This window comes from Trachurus trachurus, assembly GCF_905171665.1.
Source record: "Trachurus trachurus genome assembly, chromosome: 3".
Classification (NCBI taxonomy): Eukaryota; Metazoa; Chordata; class Actinopteri; order Carangiformes; family Carangidae; genus Trachurus; species Trachurus trachurus.
In genome coordinates, this window is record NC_139893.1 from 20,574,180 (window position 1) to 20,595,069 (window position 20,890).

The window sequence follows — 20,890 nt, forward strand, 5'->3', positions numbered from 1 at the left end:
GGGTCAAAGATGTAGACCTAATCTGAACATATAGGGCAGATAGAAGACTAAAGCCAACCAAGTGGTCAAAACAGTAGGATTAATGTTTCTCATCCCACTGTAAACATAACAAGCTGTGGTCATATTGTTGTTATATGTTTATAAATCAGTGGATGATCGCTGGCTCACAGTCCTAAATTGGGCTTGATCATGGTAATCCTATCAGTACAGGACCAGATCTTTCTGGAGGGGGATAATACACAATTCAAACATTGAAAAATACACCAAAAGCCAGGTTCGACAAGGGTTTACCACTACAGCCTCTAAAATCTCACTATGCAATAATAACAATAATACATTACGGCAGCAACTCCAATTGACACTGGCATCAGTATGTTTCTATACAGTAGCCATATTCAAAAGGCTTTTCTTTTTTTTTCTTTTTTTTACAGAAACAGTCAGTAGTAGTCAGTGTATCCCTGTTTCTTCTTGCCGGTTTTGGTTTAAATTCACATTAACTCATTTTCATCAGAGAAAAAATTGCATATACAGGCAACTAAACTCTATAGAAATGGCAGAATATTCTGTAAGGAACACTAACTTTGGGGGCTGTGTTTTGTTTGTTTGTCTGTTTTAGTAAACACTACTGTAAAGCTCTTATACTTACTACAACAGTACAACTCCTAACTTAAAGGCACACACACAACACAAACCCTGAAATTTGGAAAATCTCCAAAACCAGCTAATTTGTATTGTCTGTATTAAAATACTTAAATCAAAGTTACCTATTGGATTAACATTACAACTAACATCCCTTAAACTGTTTTTATTTTCATATTATTTTAATTTTTATTATCACTTTAATGTGCGTTTTGTAACCATTTAAACCAGTAGTTTTAGTGAAATAACCCATGAAAAAAGTGTAGTCAATATCTCCTCAATTTACACACAACATATTCTGTACCCTTCAAAATGGGTTTTATTTTGTTAACATTTACAGGAATATCACTGACATTAATTTTCCACCCATTACATATGTCTGTACTGTACAGATGCAACAGAAAGAAAAAAAAATCAAAATCAAAATCCCATCCTCTGTTCTGAGACTTCTTTCACAGAAAACAAGGCTCCAATCAGTGACAAGCTTCAGCAGTGCAGAAAAGGAAGATCCTCTGTCAGAATCCCTGGGACAGTGGAAACAAACACACAGCAACATGGAACTTGTCATCTGGAACCCAATTTATAAAACACACTTACTGTACTTGTTTTGTACGTGTATTTTAGGGAAAAAAAACAAAAAAAAAACATCATAATGCTGTTGCCAACATCTGCAGTTGATTGATTCTATCCAATTTTGTGGGATGAAAAAACAAACTACTACTTCATATCTCGATCCACAGTATGATTGGTGTACTGTAAGTATTCTATAAAACTGGAATACATTGGAATCACGGATCAAGCTTTTCATTTCTTAATTTAATTTTTGTTCTTTAAATACATAATATGTTGCCCCAAGGTTACCAGCCTTGTGCCTCTTCATTTCCTTCCTTTTGTCAGCCTTTTGTCAGCTCACTGTTCAACATGTCACTTTTAACATTCAGTAGTTGCTATGAGACAGCGTAAACTACAAAAACTCACTTCAATATACAGTGAAAGAGGACAAGGAGTACCCATACCTTACAGTATCATCAACCCTGTGTCATTTTCTTGTAAAAGGGATGACATGAGTTTGTAATATGATTAGAATATAATAAATAATAACATTTGATCATAATTCTTTAGTTATCTGGCGCATTGCTGGAAAACATGGCATGTCGCATCTTCATGAAAGGCAGCGAGAGTCAATACGTGCTCCTCTTCACCCACAGGAAATCAGACCCGCCATGACGGGCAGAGAAAAGGCTTTGTAAACATAAAATATAATTTAGATTTAGTCATCAACACAATGAGTCAGAGATGTAAAACACTGCATGTGAAATTCTTCACATCACACACTTTTACTTTAAAAACAGCCAGGCTCTTCCAGTATTTCACCTCATTGACCCTATGAATGCATGGAGTGCTCCACCAACCAGCTTTACAACAGGAGCCATTGTACAAGTCTCCCTTCATGCATTTATCTGGCATCTACTCTGCATTAGCAATGCAGGCCCGTTCTTTACAGCTACACAGGAGAAGCAAATTTGTATTCTGCAACGCAAAACTCTGATGTCTCCCGACCAACAAATTAGCACTCGGTGTGCCTTCCAATGGGAGAGAAAAATAAAGAGCAAAACCTAAATGTTTCCTGATAAGTCCACTTGGGGATAGAACAAAAGTGCAGCATTGGTTGAGCAAGTATGCAGTAAAACATGAGGCTTTTACAATGGCTACATCTGTTTCTGCAAAACATATACTGTAAAGACATTTACACAGCGTGATGGGGAAATATGCAAACCGGTTCACAAAGAGCAGAATACTCTGATCTTAATGCAACTGCACAGTAGGTTGACATCTATACTGTTGATGTTACTACCTGGAAAAATCTATGCTACTAAGAGATTCTACACAAGTTTTTAGAACAGTACACATAAGTTGGATGAGGATTTGCGCACTGAATTGCTTCCTTAACGTGGCGTTAATGGAAGCTCCCGTCTTTTACAGTGATTAAGAATAGCAGGACTCCTCTTTTCTTAAGGTAAATGAGGTGGCCAAGGTTCTCCCACAAGCTCATCTGGTCTTTGTTGCATGTTTTGTCAGCCGCAACGTCGCAAACATGCCCTCCCGCCCCTCTTCTCCTGCTTCCTCCAGGAAGAGGGAGGGAATCTTCATAAGGCCTAACTTTGCTTCATCATCCACCACCAATGCTCAGCTGTGAGACACAGGGAAGCTACATAGGACTACATGAAGAACACAACACTTGAACTAATGCACAGTGCAAATAGGCTTCTCCCCCTTTCTTCCATCTCTCCAGCCTCCAGAGATGGGCAGGCGTTGAGGAGAGGTGGGGTGGAGAGGGTTAACTCCAGACAGCACCCCTGCTGGCAGGCAGCCTTTCTTCTTTTAGTTTATTTTTTATTTTTATGTCTTTCTGGGAATCTCCTGCCCTGGGGGGAGGGGGGAATGGTGGTATGGCTGAAGGACAGGAATGGAGGGGAAGGGGTTTGGGGAGAGGATTCTACTTGTACAGGCTCATGGTCGGGCTCTGGTACATGCACATGTAGGCGTCACACAGGAGGCGCCGGGCCTGGCCCTGGATGCTCTTGGGATCCAGAGCATGTAGCTCCTCTGGGGTCATTTTCAGGTAGACCTCAACCTCTGGACACGGAGACACCTGGGGGATGTTGAAACCATTCTGCCCTCCTGCAGGGTCACATGTATACAGTCACTAGAAGTAACACAATTTATAGAAGAAAAGCCAAGGTGTCACAATTAAGTGTTATTGTTTGAAGCACTAGATGAGTAGGATTTAATGCATCACATCAAATCACAGTGTCATAGATGCATCCTTTAGCCAATATGTACATGAAATGCATAATTAATACTAAATACTGTATTTATACTGTACAGTAATTCTCTTTCCAGCACTGCACTCAAATGTTTTTGCAATTTTAAAATACAACAAACCATAACTATTAGATGACTGATTAACTTATCAATAATTGGAAAAACATACTTAAAAAAAACTATTTATTTATTTAATAATTGATCATTATGTTATTTTAAACAAAACAGGATCTAGTTCCAGCTCCCTACTGCTGCTTGTCTTTGCTATACAGGGTAAAATGTTATTTATTTATTTTCACATTTTTGCAACAACTCACTGATCAACGTAATAACTGTAAAAACTAATCAGTGGATAAATTTAAAATAAGACTGAACAGTAATTGCATCACTAATATCCCAGTTAAGTTTGGGCATTAATGCAGTGCAGCAGTTCATATTATACATATGTACAGCTGCTTAATGAAAATTAATAGTTGCACTGTGTCTCAAAGTTTTACAATATCACAAACGTTAAATTTGGTTCTAAATTTAAACAACAACAATTAGGCATTAATGTGCACTGTGTAGTAATTTATGACTCTAGTCTATTCTTCATTGGTTTTCTGTAGGATCTGTTAAATTATTTTACTTGTGATGCAATTATAATTTCCCATCAGCACCCTCAATAACAACTTAATTTCAAAAAATCAGTCTGATGTCGTAACAATCAAAACATCAAAATCCCATGACCCTCACCGTCACGATCTGCCATACTGTCGAAGAAGAGCCAGGCAGAATCAGCGCTGCCGTACTTGACGAAGGCCACGTAGTGACTGGTTTCAATGCACAGCACAGCGAACAGCTCCATCCTCTGACGGGGAAAACTGCCCTGCCGCCCCGTACCGTCTTGTAGCTCCTTGGGGACAGATAGTTTGCCGTGCCGATGGGATTTCCTCCTCGGGTGGAGGTGAACCTAAATCAGAGACATCAACCACACGCGCTTATTAAGACTAGACTGAAGAAGTTGAACATTTTTCATATAACAAATACCGAAAATATCAGAAAATAAAAGCTATGAAGTACATTTGAAGCTACTTATACTGCCAGATTGGCAAGGAAGATTTCAATGAAATAGTATCTCAGCAAAGACACTTCTCATTGGGAAGTAAAGAAATGAACAGACCATGTGTTACAATGTACTGTTGAAGCCACTGTTCTGCAACATAACTTCTGCATTGAGACAGTATGATTCCTTTGTATTTGGCGCCACCAAATGGATCACCCTGACACAGACATTACAGTCCTTGTTGCTGTTCAACTGGTGTTGCAATAATGCCCTCTGTTGTTTACCTGTGTATTGCACTTTTCACAGAACTGTTTAATCTTGCCCGCGGTGATATCCCCGTCCTCATAACAGTCTCGACACTCGTACAGAGCTAGACCTCCACAGATCCGACATTCCCTTGGAGCTGGATAATAAAGACACATAGATGTATTACTGCTGACATACTGCACACAAGTGTGGTTCTTTAAAAAGTTAAGGGCAGATTTGAAAGCAAGAAAAAGGAAAGGGTTCTTTCATCTGAGCTGAGCTGCAGTGACAACTCAGCGAAATTTCATTACCGAATGCCACACAGCTCTGAATCACCATCGATCGTCGAAAACGGGCGCCACACTTGCACACTGGAAACAAAAAATGTTAGATACAACTCACTGTCTTCAAGAAGGTCTGTGATGTCTAACTCTAGCGAGGGGAAAATCTTGTTGAACATCTTAAAGTCCTTGCCAAAACGGGGCATCTGGATAATAAGGCAGGAGGGAGCCTGGAGAGGGGGAGGGGGTCAGGAAAAAGAGGCAAGGAGAAATCTGAAGTCATCAACTGAAGCAGCATGAACATATCAGCAAAGCTCAGTGCACACAGATCCTGAAACCTGGTGGAAAGAGGGTGCCAGAACAGTGTGCTCACAATGTACTTGATATTCACTGCACTACAAAGTCACATTACAATCGCTTCTTTTCAAGTAAAAGCAACAGTCAATCTTCATTCTTTGAAAATTATCATGTGGGAGTACGTAGTCAGGTAAAGACTCATGGAAACAAAATGCAGAAAATGAAACATAAGATAAAGTTTCACAAGACATAATAATAATGATTTTTGTTTTATACTTATATAGTTTTAATTAGGTATCTCATCAGCAGTGGAAGCCTCTTTTATTATGCAAAGTGTTATATTTGGGTTTGTTTTTGGCCTTACTTGTGTAAAACCTTTTCTGCCCTCCAGCATTCTCACTCAGATCACAGCTTTTTATTCTCACAATCAGGATTCAAACTGCCCATAGGCTTACTTGTGTTTTCATTAACTTCCATTATAAAATTTACAATGATTGTGAAAAGCACTGTTATTAAAACCTCTGTGTACCCTTATTTAAAAAAAACAAAAAAAAAAAAACATTCAAGTTATACCACTTTTATATCAATAACAAATCATTAACACAAGAGGGAGCCAATCCTTAAGCATGCACTACTAAAGCATCTAATTTCCCCACAAACTGCCTTTGTTGGGTTATAAAATTAGGTTTGAATGGAAATGAATATCCAAACTTTGGTTTGACTATACCAAACCAGAGAGAGTGTGACAAACTAAACTGTAGCACCATGTTACCAAACTTTAGATTTTATTTGTGTTGACCTGGTGAATACAATTAAATGAAATTTACCTCTGCAAACTTTAGGTCACTGTTAATAAAGGACCACTCCAAGAGCTGCTGGATAGTGGGAACGCCGACCTTGTCCTTCTTATCCATGAAGATCTGGTAAAAGTAACAGTCCTGGACCTTCTGTCCTGCGGACCTGGAGAACAACCTCTAGTTTCATTCACATCTTAAATTTTCACAGGACAGAAGGTAACACAGTATTAAATTAACTTTCTGTAGTACCTAGACATCTTAGATTGCTTTAACAATCAATGCAAACAGCTTATTAAATTAAGAAATTTATATTTTGCTTTTACTATAAAAAGCAGGGCATCTGGCAGCTCAACTTTACCATCTTGAAATGTGGTGAACTAATTTTCTGCAACAGCTGTATCCTTTCTCTGTATCCTCTAAAGACATATTTATCAGTTGCTGACAGATCTTCTCGGTTGACCAATTTCATTACTGTCTTTCAAGTGAAGCAAGGACCCAGAAAAAACTTTTTGTTTCCTGTCATGAACATGAGTCAAAATGACATGAGTTTACAGTGTGTGTCACTGCTTGGCTTAAGTATGAAAGCGTGAGCATGGATTTTGTTAACTTTAAGATCACTATGGCATTGCTTTGCATGATCCTATAAAACAGTAGACACAGATGATGACATCTGGCTCCCTTAGATATAAACTCTACTCATCTGGACTCCAAAGTCTTAAACAGGACTATTGAAGGAGTTTTCATTATGCGACCAAAGGAACTCCTACAGTTAAACCACTTTGCCCACACTGTCCGCTGTTCAATCTCCAACGTAAGCACTGCAGCACAAGTGAAACTTTATGTGACTGTGTAAATCTAAATATTACAGATTTAGACACAGTCTGTTATGTGCCAGTGGTTTCGCAGTGGTGTGTTTGGAACTATATTTGCAGAGTCTGGTAAGCAGTGACAATCAAGGACATGTCAAACATACTGTATGGTTTGTGTGTGAAGAGTAATGACTGCATCATTTAACTATTTCAGGAATTTCCTTTGCTATGCAAAACCAGCATCTAAAACAATGCTAAAAAATGAACAATGCAGAACTGCCTTTGGCCATTTCTGTGCAACAAAAGAGGTAATGCATTCTTTGAAGAGTATCTGGTCCTTACCTTAGCTTGAGCAGTGGATCCACCCTCAGTATGTGATGGAAAAGAATATTGAGGAACTCCTCAGGATCTGCAGTACAAGATGTGCGTTAGTGAGATTTGATAGATTTCAAAGTGATATACAAATGCTGTCTACAGTGTAAACACTATAAAAGCTGTGAAGTTGACAGCATGCATGTGTAAACTACGCTAATATTTTCTCCATTTCTTCCTAATGATTAGTCACAATGTATACTGTGTATTTCCATTCTCCTACCTTTCTCCTCAGAGGTAAACCCAGAGGCAGCTTCTACTTTCTCCAGGATCCTTCTTAGCTTCATGACTTTCGTGGCACATACATACCCATGTCTGGAGGATGAAGACAGAGCAAGTTACAAACCAACTAAATTTGCAAAATATGGTAAAGTGATATTAGCTTTGCCAGTGGAGTTTGTGTCATATGCGTTCACAGAATTTGATAAAGTAAATAAAACGATTATAATTCAGATTCATAACAATGTGGGTCTGTTTTGTTTATCTGTCTAGAAATCATGAGTGAGGTCTATAATGAGGTCTATGAAAATTTAAGCAACATATTTTAACTTCCTGTTACAAATTAACTAAAATATAACAATGTGCCTAAAACAGGTGATGGGAGTACCGAGTTGAAGTCAGTATCTGTAAATGTCTATGTTAAAAACCTGTGGCATAGTATGTAAGCAATGGACCACTGCTACTTACATGCGCAGTGGGTTGACTATCTCTGTGCGCAACAGCTCCTGGGTCTCTCTGTAATATTCTACATCGGTCTTTGATCGAGGTCTCAGCAGAACTGTGTCCAGTACAGAACTGAAGGAGAAAAGACTGCAGAGCAGAATGTACAACAGAGGGATCAACATCTATTTGCATATTTAAAAAAACATAATTGAAGATTATTCTTAGCAATATTTGAAAGATAGTCACTTATATTAAGACAATTTTCACATATTTTTTTAGGTGATGGATTTTCAGTTGAATTTGTGTTTATCTAATTAGAGCAGGCTTTCTGAAGGCCAGTCATTGGTATACTGTAGGAATTGTAGCATTTGATACTAAAATTCTAAACTTGAGACTGGTAAAAGCATAGTTAAAGCAATCTCCTGCAGTTTGAGAGAGTAGTTTGGGTTGACTGCTTCGTTCAAAGACCCTTTGGCAGAATTGGCAGAAACATTCGATGTACCACAATCATCAAGCCAGCTCACAGTGGGAATACACCTCCGGTCAGAGCCAATGGTCAGAGTTAAAATAGTTTACTAATAAGCTTCTGCCTCGAGGCAAACAGAGCACTGCTGTCTGAGGAAACACCATGTAGTCAATCAATATGACTGAAGTATTTACTCTCAAACCAAAAGAGTACTGACCAGAAGAGAGTTGAATCCAGGTAACAAGAGTTGTAGTGGCCCTGGATGCCTTTCTTTTTTCCCACCATGATATCCAGACCATCGTTCTCTGTGCGGGGAGGCGTGTTCTCATGGACTACTTCACTCAAGTAACCCCCAAATGCTGCATAAACATAAACACACAAAGTACAAGTTTCAACACAAAGCATTTGGAGGCATTTGGTAATTTGATGCATTCAATAATCAGTACGCCTCTTGCTGACTCACCGATGGAGTTGCACCTCTCTATGGGATTGGAGGAGTGGTGCAGGGACGGGAAGCGGGAGTCAGGCCGGCAGCACTTGAGCTTCACAAACAGGGCTTTCTTGGGTGGGCAGGTGAAGTACCTTGTGCCTTTGAAGGTGCCGTCAGTGCAACCAGGACACTCTTCTTCCTGGAAGAGAGGGTCAAGTGCACTTCATCTACTGTCAGGTACTGCATGTGAAGACACCTTCACTTATTCAGCCTTGTACTTAGGACTGCCTGATCAGCTATCACACATTTCATGGTGGTCCTTCTTTATCAATTTTGTCAACAGTGATTAGCTGTTTTACTCACAAATATGATGGATTATGCACTTCTTGTTTATTGTTTTAGGAAATATGCTTATTACATTTTTCCAGGGTGCAATTACTTCCTCAGTTCTTGTTGTCACCATGAAGCTGGCAGGCAGCAAAGCAACCAGGAGTTAACTGTGCCAACAAATAGTCAGGCACAATACCCTGTAATAACTGCACAATTTGTCATTTGTACAGTTTTTGTACAAATTAAACTAACAATAGGGCTCTGTTTTACATCCAGCACAAAGCACTTCCCCTTGTTTGCAGTTTTTATGCTAAGTTAAGGTAACGAGTGCTGGGTATAGGTTTAGACTGAAAGGATAGATATGAGAGTGGTACTACAGACTGATTATGTTGCTCCCTGCAAGAAAATTATTTGTCCCACTAACACACATACCACTCTGGGTTTTTTTCACTTTGTGATACAGATGTATAAATTGAAGTGCTAAGTTTACATAGCTGTGTCGCTCACCAGCTCCAGCCCAGCCAGAGGCTCCAGCAGCCCAGGATGTAGACCCACCCATCGAATGACACCACACAGAGGGGGGTTCTCCTTCACCTCCACCAGAGAGCCCACCTCCAGGCCTGGCTGCCCACGGGGAGGCGTCGGAGGTCGCGGTGAAGGGGGCGCAGCCGGCGACGAGGGCTCGGACTGCTCTCCCATCACCGACTGGACGGAGAGGGAGAGAGGCCCATGACTCATGCTATCAATGGGCCCGGTCTTCCGGTTCAGACTGAAGGGCAGAGAGTGGAACTTATTGTCACTGGACAACGAGGAAGAGGGCGGGGCTCTGGAGGGCGGGGAGGATTGGTTGAAGTCGGGGGGTGTGTCAGTAAGTGACTTGGCAGGGTCCTCCCCAACTGCAGTAGAGAAACCAAAAATTTAAGTTAGTGTCCATTCTACAGAGCAAAACATATTATGTAGTGTAGGCTGTGTTTACTAGTGTGGAGATGTCAAAGTAAGCTGGGGGTTGAATATGTGTGGCAATGTGAACACACTAGATGGTGTAGAGTTACTCTTTCACACCACCATATCACCCAATAGTGAGGGACAATCTCATATGTGAGGTGAAGCTCTCCTTTAAGTGTTTGTTTTAAATCTCAACATCTCACTGTGCGTTCACACCAAAAGCTTCCAAAGTGTCAAAAACGCTCGAGGGTGCACTTCAGACAAGACAGCTTCCAAAACGGCAAATATTTTCAGCCACTTTGGTCGCTCATCACGTGACTGATGTCAAAGTTCGATCACGCTGGTCATTGGGGAGCCGAAGGACAAAAAAAAGAAAAAAAAGGCAGCCCAAGGACATCTCTATTCTGACAGGTTGCCGCCGAACCACGTCATAGCTAATTACCCTCAAGTTAACCAAGGCTCAACTTCTCTTCTGGTGACGCTTTGGACGCTCAGTGTCGCCGGGCTCTCATTGAAAATGAATTGACTTCTGGTGTTTTGACGCTTTGGAAGCTTTTGGTGTGAACACACAGTTAGGGTATTTCCAAACTTGGGCCAACTATTTATTTATTATATCATATGTGTGATACTTGTCATACAAAGTTGGAGTGACAAGTCAAAAATTTAGGTAGAATATCAACTTTGTATCTAAGAAGAAAATACAACCGGGTTATTTGCAGAGGATTTGCTCAGTGAGCAATACTTTACACAGGTCAACAGCTCAGAAATATTCCCATGTGCAGAAACTATTTAAGATGCCCCCCCCCATTAATTCATGTAGGAAGTTTTCCCATAAGTTTCTGGCCAAAATTTGAAAAAAAAATACCCATGATGTGATGTCTGGTGTTCAGGTTCAGACTGTGTTTTTTGGAGAGAAGAGTGTCACCCTTGTTAAGAATTCATGTTGGCGCCAGAACAGTTGAGTCAGTACATGCATCAACAACAACCTCATCAATGTAATGTGATATTCGGTCAGTGTAGTTGTGTTCTCTCTGTATTCTGACTTTCAGAGAGAGTGATGCAAGATCACAAGTACTGACTGAATTGTCATGACTAAGGTATACCACCACAGAGTTATTGGATGACTAAGATGAACTGTTCCTCCACCGAAGGAACTACAGAAGTTTGTAGCTTTGTCTGCTGAGATCACAGAAACTAGAGCACCATTACCAGATGAGAAAAAAAAAACAATAGAACAAAACATAGAGAGTGACCCTGAGGAACATGACAGTGATTACACATTCACAGGATGAATAAGCATTTGTGAAAAGAGCACATCAGCCACTTCTGTCTGACCTCGGCTTTTTTGTGCAGTTCAAATTTGTGAGGTTACATGCATTAACAGTGTAGTATAATTTGCCATAATGTTAAGGTTCTTTTGCGTTCCGCACAACTTTCATGTACTGGCAATGAAATAAGCAATAAAATCAATAAAGTCAAAATAAATAATAAATAAAAATCCCCAAATTGTGTCCCCACACCAATGAACATACAGGACTAGAGAATGTACTGAGCGAATCAGTCCTGACACCTGGAAAAAGGGTTTTTACCAATGCTTTGCCTTGCAAATAGACTTTTTTTATTGACTGCTTAACTGTATCTGCAACCAAAACAGGTCAACGGCTCGTTAATGACTCATTTGCAGCACATCATCTAAAACTTTATGCAACACCAATTACTCCATGCAGGCAGGATATGAGAGAAAATGGTGATGAAAGACAACACGAGTGGAGAGATCTTTATAGCAAGCTACTGCAACAAACTACTTTTCTCTACAAACATTTGCTTAAAGCTTGTTGTAGTTTCTTAAATCATATAATAATTGAATAAGTCAGGGTCAGACAAAAAAACTTCCCTTTTTTGTCTCAGCTTTGAGTTGAGATGTGTAGCCTGTGTACACATTGTACATTTTGTCAGCAACCTGCAATTCTCCCACCTGTTTGAAAAAGTTCAAGCTTGTGCTAAACTTACAGTACAGTCCTCTGGTGGTGGATAAATAGGGTAGGTGATCTTTTCTTAACTAATAAAGTATACATACCTAATATAAATAATTCCTTGATTAATTTGTGTCTCATTTTATGGGACATTACACTACAGGTAAGGCAAAAAAAAAAAATCCCCAAATATCTTAAACAAAGAAATGGTATTAAAATAAGTATTATAAGCATAAATATAAAACCTAAACTTTTATCGCTAAGTTTTCCCTTTAATAGTTGTTGCAAGAAAACCTCCATATTGTAATCACTTTCACTTTTTTTTCCAATCATTAGTTAAAAGAATTTTAAAAATGGCCATAATCTTTTAAAAAATTGTACAGTAACACACGTTTTAGCAGGTGGGAGAGACAGGCCGCTTTAGCAGTTAGGCTATTAAAAAAAACTGTATATAGTGTATTGGATGCAACTTTTGGAGGACTCCTCTGTTTGAAGCAACCCACGGTACCAGAGTATCTTTTAGTAGAGCACCCTTGATTCTGCCAGTGTTAGTGAATTAAAAATATAAAGAACCAATAAAAGTGTGCCTCAGCAAAACCAATTAGTAGGTAGCTTGTTGTGAACAGGAGCTTGCTGTTGAGATGGTTGGCATCCCACAAGTACCCATGTTTTACCTTCATCAATGTACCATGTGCTTTTGGATTTGGACTGGGCTGGGGGATCAACAGAGCTGCCATTTAAAGTATAGTAAAATTCAGACTTGCTTCTACTGCCACACTGATGACCTAATCCTGTAAATAACACAAGTACATGAAGAAAACAGACAGATAAGGAAAATGTGTATATGTCCGCACGTGTGTGCAGCTGTGTGCATGTGTGTATGGGAGCATGTTTTGTGTGACCGTTTCAATGGCAAAGCCAGTGGGAAATTAAAAGGGTAGAAAACACTTCACAATGCTGGTAAATCAGCAAAGAAGACAATTTTCTTCATGCAAGAGTCACAAAAAAGAAAAGAATCAAGGTAACTACACATTCAAATCAAATCAGCAGCAACAGGAATTTCTCCTGTTTTGTGTAAAATATAGGTACTGTAAGCATTCCTTTAGTTATTATTATCTTTTTTTAAAGGGACATTCCACTAAAATGTTTTATTGGTTGTCATTCTTTGCTTTGTTTGCCTAAAACCGTAAATGCTTCTTTTACCAGGGACTGACAAATCCAAATTTGCTAAACAGCAAAAAGTATTTTTTTGGCTTTTTTATATATGCAGACTCACAACCACACAATTTGAAGGAATGTCCCTTTAAGAGTTATCGTTGAACCAAGCTGTAGGGAACATTAGTTAGGTTCATATCATAACAGCAGTGCAGTACCTTTGCTTTTTGGTTTGCTTTGTCCAGAGGACGTCTTGTCACTGTTGGTGCCTCTGGGGGCAAAACTGTGCTTTTGCAGCCTTTGGTCCTGCATGGAATATTCTGCACAGACCAGAAATACATCCACATCAGAGGCACAGCAAATGTATCTGCCTACTATCATGCACTGAAGGTCTTCCACAGCCCACATACAAGGTATGCAAATTAATCTACTCACACTTCTCTTTGAGGTTTTTTATCACTGCAACATTCTTACAAAAACAAACCCCCAAACAATGATCATATTTTGCTAAGGTAAGTATATAAGGTTGACAAAATACATTTACAGTTCTAAACCGGACTCTGCTTTAGTCTCCTTAGCTAAAGAAAAATACTTGACACAGTCCGGTTTTCTGCCATTTGGAAAAGTGTCTTGTGTTACACTCTACAACACTTAGTCAGTAACAGACTGTGTATTGCTTGATGAAGGAAGCAGGCTAAAGATAGTGTATTTACCCGCAAGTCAGTAAACATGTGCATACAGTATATAAAAAGTTTTCTTGTTTCTACCTTTGCACAAAGGCTGACTGTCACAACTCGGATGCTGGACAACTTGAACTGGCCATGATCACAGGCACAACGAATTAGGAACCAATGAATACTAAATTCTTTTTCTTTCTCTCTACTTGGTCATAATATGGACTTGGTGTATCCTTTCCAGAGAGTGCAAAAGGAGCAGTTTCAAAGAGAGATGACAAATTTACAAAATTAACAATAGTTGGAGAGGCAGCTGTAGCACACATCAACAAACCAAATACGCTAATGTGGAGAACAAAGAGCCTGAGTATCTCACTTGACTTTCAAAAACAAGCGAGCCATTGGCACAAAAGGCTCTCTGTTCCCGCTGTGAGCAAAACACAAACTCAGAACGCTCAGAAGGAGCTCAGTGCTGGTCCGAGAGATGGACAGCTGAATATTTCCTGCAAACGCTATGTTTTGGTGACATACACATGGTGCAAAAATAGAGACAAATATTAGGTGACTCACCTGGCATTACGTCACAGATGGGGACAAGTCGAGTGTGCTCCAAACTGGCAAAATTACACAGCAACTTCCCGTCAATCACACCATCCCAGTCCCCAATAGGATTGTCCTGAAAGAGTTGCAGACATGAGATTCTTAAAACCCTCTCAGACGCACTTCATCTTTCTAAAACTGCTCAACCTGGTGATGCCACACGTGCTTCCTTGGTGACCAATGAAGTCTGTTGTCTTATCTGAATATAATGCTTTAGCTTGATCCTGTGTATTGTGACGGTCCAGCTGCTCATCTGTTCATCTGTTCTTCTCCACCAGAGATCTTCCACCTCAAGTCCTACCATCCAAAAGCACAATCACTATTCTTCTTCTTTAGTTTGGACTCCAGGTTTCTACTCCGCCGGAACAATCTAAGATAAGCATGAGGCCAGTGCCACTTGCTGAAGAAGGCAGGGCGAGGCTGGACGCAGAATGAGGCAGAGCAGTGGGCTCTCCTCAGCTGCCTGCTGGCCTTTTGCCATGCTGTTGGGTCATACAGCACTAAGTCTTTACCTCACTCCCCGCGTGACTGGCTTGCCTTTGTGTGGGTGGCTCAGATGCACCGAGTGGGTTGCTGCTGCTGCTGTTGGTACGGCTGCTAACGATCAGCAGTCAAATGCCTGAGTTATGCGTTTCAATCTCTCTATGACTACAATACAACTCTTGCCCAACAACAGTAGTCATAGATACCAGCTGCTGTGATCCCAGGCAACAAGACATGTTCCTTCGACATAGAAAGAAACGGCTGCGACCAAAAACAAAAACAAAAACATTGGACAGAAAACCTGGAATCCCCGGCAACACAGGTAATTTATCTAAAGCTTTTAAGCTAAAACCTGAGACTTTTTGTATGTCAATGCTCCCTGCTGAGACCGGGATCACCATGAAGTGATGTTCAAGTGCCTGATGTCCCCTCACTTATACTTTCCAGCTGAATGTAGCTAAAAGTGGTGGGATTAAGCACAAAAGTAAAAGAATGATGTAGATTCCAAAACTGGAGTAACTTTCTGTTTTTATATGAACATTCGAGTTTAAACACATTATTTGCACTGTTAGCCAGAAATTGTTACTCATAGCAAAAACTTTAAAAGGCAAAGCATGGCCCAACCAAAGCAAATGGGTCCCCCAGAACCATGCACAAAGATAGACTTCCTGACCTGAAATTACACATTATAATTGTAAGGTGTAAAATAATGACTTGTTTAAAGATGTAATGTCAGGGATCAGCAATGGACTGTGATGAAAGAAAAGGTTTATTCTTGTTTGTCTGTCATTTGCACTCTGGGAAGTGGGTATTGCTTCCTATAGAGCTCACTAAAGAGTAAACAACACACCTTGCCCAGCTATTTCTTGGTCATGAGCAGTTGCCTGGCAACCAGTGAAGAGTCCAAGAAGTTAGTGATTCCTCCCAAGAAAGTATGTCATTGATTGAAATTGATTTCTGTTGACTGACTAATAATCCACTAACTTTTCCAGCATCTATCTAGACATGTTGGGTACATTAAAAGTACCCATGAAGCGAGCTCACGATCTTACTTACCATGTCAACTCCAACATAGTAGCCCAGGCTCTCGTTTCCTGGCAGCAGGTCACAAAAAATGATGGTGCCTCTCTCAGGTCCGTCCCTGGTCTGCACCAGGACCCTGGAGTTGATCTCCAGTGGAGGGAAGTCCTGGTCCTCTTCCAGATTGACGTGGTCCACCTCTAGCTCACCCAGGGCTTCGTCATCATCGTCCTCCCAAAGTTCAAGTTTGTCCAGGGCCACAAACACACCACATTCATCCTCACAGCGGAAAAGTTGGCGGCCCTGGTAGGAGCCCTCTGTGAAGCCTTGGCCCCGGCCCTCCTCCTGGGAGAAGGAAGTAGAGGAAAGATGATGAGACAAGTAAAAAAAGAGTGAGGCAGAACAGGAGCAAGAGAGATGATCAACTTATTGTCATAACAAGGGGGGCAGGTAGCACAGCTGCTCGCTCAGCATTTCTCAATAAGAGGAAGTTGACGTCATAGAGCTTTGAGAGCATATGATCGATTACTGCAGCAGGAATCGCAACTTGACTTACAGCTAAGATAAATACATTATACAATTTCATACATGGCACAGGATGTTCTCACAACCCTATGGGAGCATATTGTGCTTATTTTTGCCCATGCAGGCTTTAGATATTAAAATGTCCCTAATCACTATAATTGATGGCATATATTAGCAAAGAGAACAGAGTGATCTCTATTTGGTGCCTGGCATAAAATTAGAATTCTGTCTGAAGCATATGTGCAAACTCTGAGGCCTTTATACTGAGCTGCAGTTTGAATGCTTGAGCTCCATCAGCCCACTCAAGAAAACTACAGCTGAACTGAGCAGAATAAAAACAACATTGTGTTACAATGAAGCAACCCTTTGTATTGTGTTATTTATTGTACATACGGTACAGAATGAATGGCATGACATTCAATGAACATATTTAGTGAGGAGATTAAAGGAATAGTTTGAATAAAATGAAAACGTTGTCATTTCTGTTTTGTTTCAGGCCTCACTAAAGCAACATGTGCAGACACTCTCCAAGAAATTTAAGAGCACATGGTGCAGCTACTTAATTTAACAAAAATCAAAATCTATAGGATGACGTGTGAATATTCAGCTTTGTGTACTGTACAAACGGCTCTAAAATGTCACTAAATCTAATAAAAAATAATCTGCCTAAACTTTGTTCAGTTCAGTAGTATTTACAACTTACAAAAATATAAGTACAAAACAACATAGATTCAAGCAAAACCACACATTTCTTTCTGCCTTATTAGCAGTACAAACACTCCAATCACTAATGAATGCCACTGATAAGCAGAGATGTACTTCTGTTCCTAACATATGAAATATAGAGACCACATTGGGTCAGCTGAGAAAAAAACAAGAGGAATGAGTGTGTGTGTGTGTGTGGGGGGGGGGGAGATTCCCGAATAAGGACAGTAGGTTTTTAAATGTTAGACAGAGTTACCTAGTTTCAGGAAGCTCTCAAGAACCACTACCTTGCTCTTTCTGATGTGTCAGGATGACTAAGGGTGTTTCACACATACTTGTGCGGACCTAGGTGGTGCGCACTAGATGCGAGAATGAAACATTGTTTCATTTTTCAGCTACTACTGTTTGTGTTTTGCACACATTTGTTTTCAATCTGGTCCAAATGCCACACAACTGGCAGTGTCATGTTTCCATGAACCCTGACTGAAAAAAGATGATCAAAAATGATCATGTTCACTGGCTGTACACCAGGCAGTTTGAGGTCCAACCACATTCACAACCAGCGTTTGACTGTAGCCGACTGTTGTGTTAACACTAACTCAAACACATCGCACTGGGCCAATCGAAACTCTGCCTGTGTGAAAACACACTTAAAGGAATCCAGCATGTGATCCAATATGTTCATTTCAAAAGCTAGTTTCTAATTATCAACCCTAGACTCATGTCATTAACAACTGTTTAAAAAGTTAATTTACTGTCACAGTGGTGTTTGCTTGTAATTGCACTTTTGGTTCTTCATCTTTATCTATTGTTTTCAAGCTGTGGCTCTACTTGTTCTCTTTTTGTGATGTAATCATAAGAAAAAACTAAAAAAGTGTTCAACTCCTAATTTTTAAACAGGGGTTTGTCTTATTTGTACTGAGAAAGTTCAATAAACTTATAACACTGGGGTTGATATTGTTATTATAGTGGAGTTCTCATGTACAATGAAAACAGAGGAAATACAAAATAAATATCTACCAGGTCACCATCTCCACAAAAAAGAGAGAGAAAAGAAACACAATAGTTCTCACCAGCAGCTCCACTCCGAACCAGATTCCAGAGAGGGCTCTGTCAGGAAGCAGTGAGCCCTTGAAGCGGACCACACCGGGCAGAGGTTCATCCCCTGAGCGCAACTGGACGCGAACCTTGGAACCACAGTCAATATCGCAGACGCGCGCAAGCCGAGACTTGTTGTAGAGCAGGGCATATCTCTCCTCACAGTTGGTAATGGGGAAGAGCAGCTCAGCCAGCTTCTCATCCAGCTCCTGGACGTCCCGTTCATCCAGGCTCAGCACCACGTTGGTCTGGTCCAGAATGCGGAGACTTTTCTTGCCTTTGCATGGGGGCAGTGTTCTTCCCAGGCTGTTGCGCTCCTGGCATGCCTGGCCAAGACTGCCACGGGGGATCCTCAGGGTCTTTTGGGGAGGTTTCTCCACCGTACACTCCTTCACAACCATGTAGAACCGCCAGTCCTCCCTGAAGCCCCCACTGGGCTTCTCCTGGCTCCACAGGACAGAACTCATGGCTGCATGCTAGGCAGGAGGTCCAACGTCAAGGCAAGCTTGACCTGTGGTCTGTGGAAAAGAATAACAAACATTACCTTTTGAATGTGTTCAAACTATTTTAGCCCCAAATGTCAATGCGGACAAGCACAACTATAAAATGAAGAAAAGAAATGAAAGAAAGACAAAGCAACAAATATACAGTACTTATGAGCACACACACAATACAGTATGTACAGTTTAGACTGTGTTGGTGTGGAAAACGAAATGTTTCTGTCACAGCTAAAGCACAATTAAAAGTACAAGGTCAAAGTGTAAAGAAAATAAAAGTGTATCTCTAACCATAAATGCCTATATTAGTGGCTCCATAGCAGCATCATTCATCTCAACCTCAAACACAGAATGATATGAAAATAGCACAAATCTTTTTGTCTAAAAGCTGACATAAATAACAGGAAAAACTTTCACTGATCTGTTGTAAAGGGATGGATGATACAAGAAAGTAGTAATCATGAGCAAACATGACATTAGACAATTGCACCTGACCTGCTGATATTAGGCCAACTAAATGACAGATAAATAATGTAGACAAAATAGGTCGAGATGTCCAATGTATCACACATGTGATTACAAATCTTTACCTACAGCCTCGCTGCTTGTTGTGGTTTGTTGTGTGAAATGTCACGACAGTGTCAGCAAAGTAGCTACTCTCCCCCTCAGTGCCCAGTCACCTCATTGCATTACCCATCTTATTAGTAGGGCCTCGTGTGACATTACTCATACCTACTGATTTGAATATTCTAAATATAGGCGGCGAGCAGACAGTTCACTTCTCTTGACAGACAGTGTAACACAAATATCAGACGAATGGATTTCCCCTCATGACACCTCAGATATGAAGCTCAGCCACTCGACACAGTGAAGAACTCACACCATATCCGTCATTTGTTTCAATCGTGACAGCAGTAAGCTGGTTTGCTATTGTTACTCGATTCTTCTCGATAAATCCTGTATGGCCACAGTAGCGACTATAGACGATATTGTGGAGGCTTAGAAGCAGATAAGAAACAAGTAGAAAATTGAAAGTGCTCCAACCCTTACCCAGGCTAGCGTTTACCTGGTTTGACTTGTATTTAGCGCGGTATATGAGGTGACAACCACAGACCTGATTACAGTTTTGTTTATCCTATTGTTACTTACAGCAACACCGTGACCGGATGTAAATGAACGTACAATTTCACTGACAGGGCAGCAGTGTGTCATCACTGGCCAGGAGCTGTCAGTCACAGGCCCTTTAAGAGAGGGAAGTAGCTAACGTATTGTACTCTTAAAACGTAACAAATATACACTTTCGTTCACTGTAAATAGCATGGTCCCCTTACCTTTGATATGCGTCACTTCAGTTAGAGGCTACAGATGACTGTCATTTCAAATATCCATGTCAATTAGATACAGGCCTGTGAAAAAATCCCGTAATGCCAGTTAACCTCTGATTAGCTAAATAGCTAGCTAATGCTAGCGTCCTAACCAGCTAAGTATCACACCAAAGTAAGCCTAGCGAGCTGGTCAACAGCAAGCAGGCTGGCAGTGCACTGCCATCCCATACAGTGTGCTACCAGCATCTATGTAATCTGTTATCCATGGGAAACCAGTGAAATAATACAGTGTATCGCTACAGCTGTGAGATATATTATTTACAGGAGACGACCTCACTAAACTTAATGCATGACGTAATTGCACTCGCTGACAGCCATTGGTCACGCGCTTCCTTCTCAAGCGGCGATTGGCTGTTCATTGTGTCTATACAAATGTCCCACTCTGTGGGGTTTTCCCATGGATGGCAGAAGACGTAGTTAGGTTGAAGTGTAGCATCCAGGGCAGATGATTCTGTCTCTAGGTCTCTGAGGTATTTACTCTAGCATTTATTTAAATAACAGAAGCAGCACTGAATTATAATTATCCTCTACAAACGGTACACTTGTAAAAAAAAAATAATAATAATAATAATAATAAAAAAACTAGATAATGTCATTATCAGCTTGTGAAAAGTGCCCCATATGTAGAA

The 20,890-nt window shown here is 40.4% G+C and overlaps 1 protein-coding gene across 2 annotated transcripts; it reads right to left on the reverse strand.

The window, feature by feature from the left end:
- Positions 1–961: 961 nt before the first annotated feature.
- On the reverse strand, positions 962–20,537 carry cyld (cylindromatosis (turban tumor syndrome)). Of its 2 annotated transcripts, XM_084001682.1 has the most exons (17): positions 20,208–20,537; positions 18,355–18,897; positions 16,088–16,396; positions 14,519–14,624; positions 13,493–13,594; positions 12,794–12,910; positions 9,709–10,097; positions 8,905–9,070; positions 8,659–8,800; positions 8,000–8,122; positions 7,536–7,627; positions 7,283–7,349; positions 6,162–6,294; positions 5,159–5,267; positions 4,795–4,913; positions 4,201–4,417; positions 962–3,321 (listed from the first exon to the last, which is right to left on the reverse strand). In XM_084001682.1, the coding sequence occupies exons 2-17, from the start codon at positions 18,844–18,846 to the stop codon at positions 3,137–3,139; spliced, it is 2,868 nt and encodes a 955-aa protein (XP_083857808.1). In that variant the 5' UTR covers positions 18,847–18,897; positions 20,208–20,537; the 3' UTR covers positions 962–3,136. The 2 variants fall into 2 exon arrangements, with proteins under 2 accessions (XP_083857808.1, XP_083857809.1); XM_084001683.1 differs by lacking the exon at positions 12,794–12,910.
- Between the last annotated feature and the right edge of the window lie 353 nt (positions 20,538–20,890).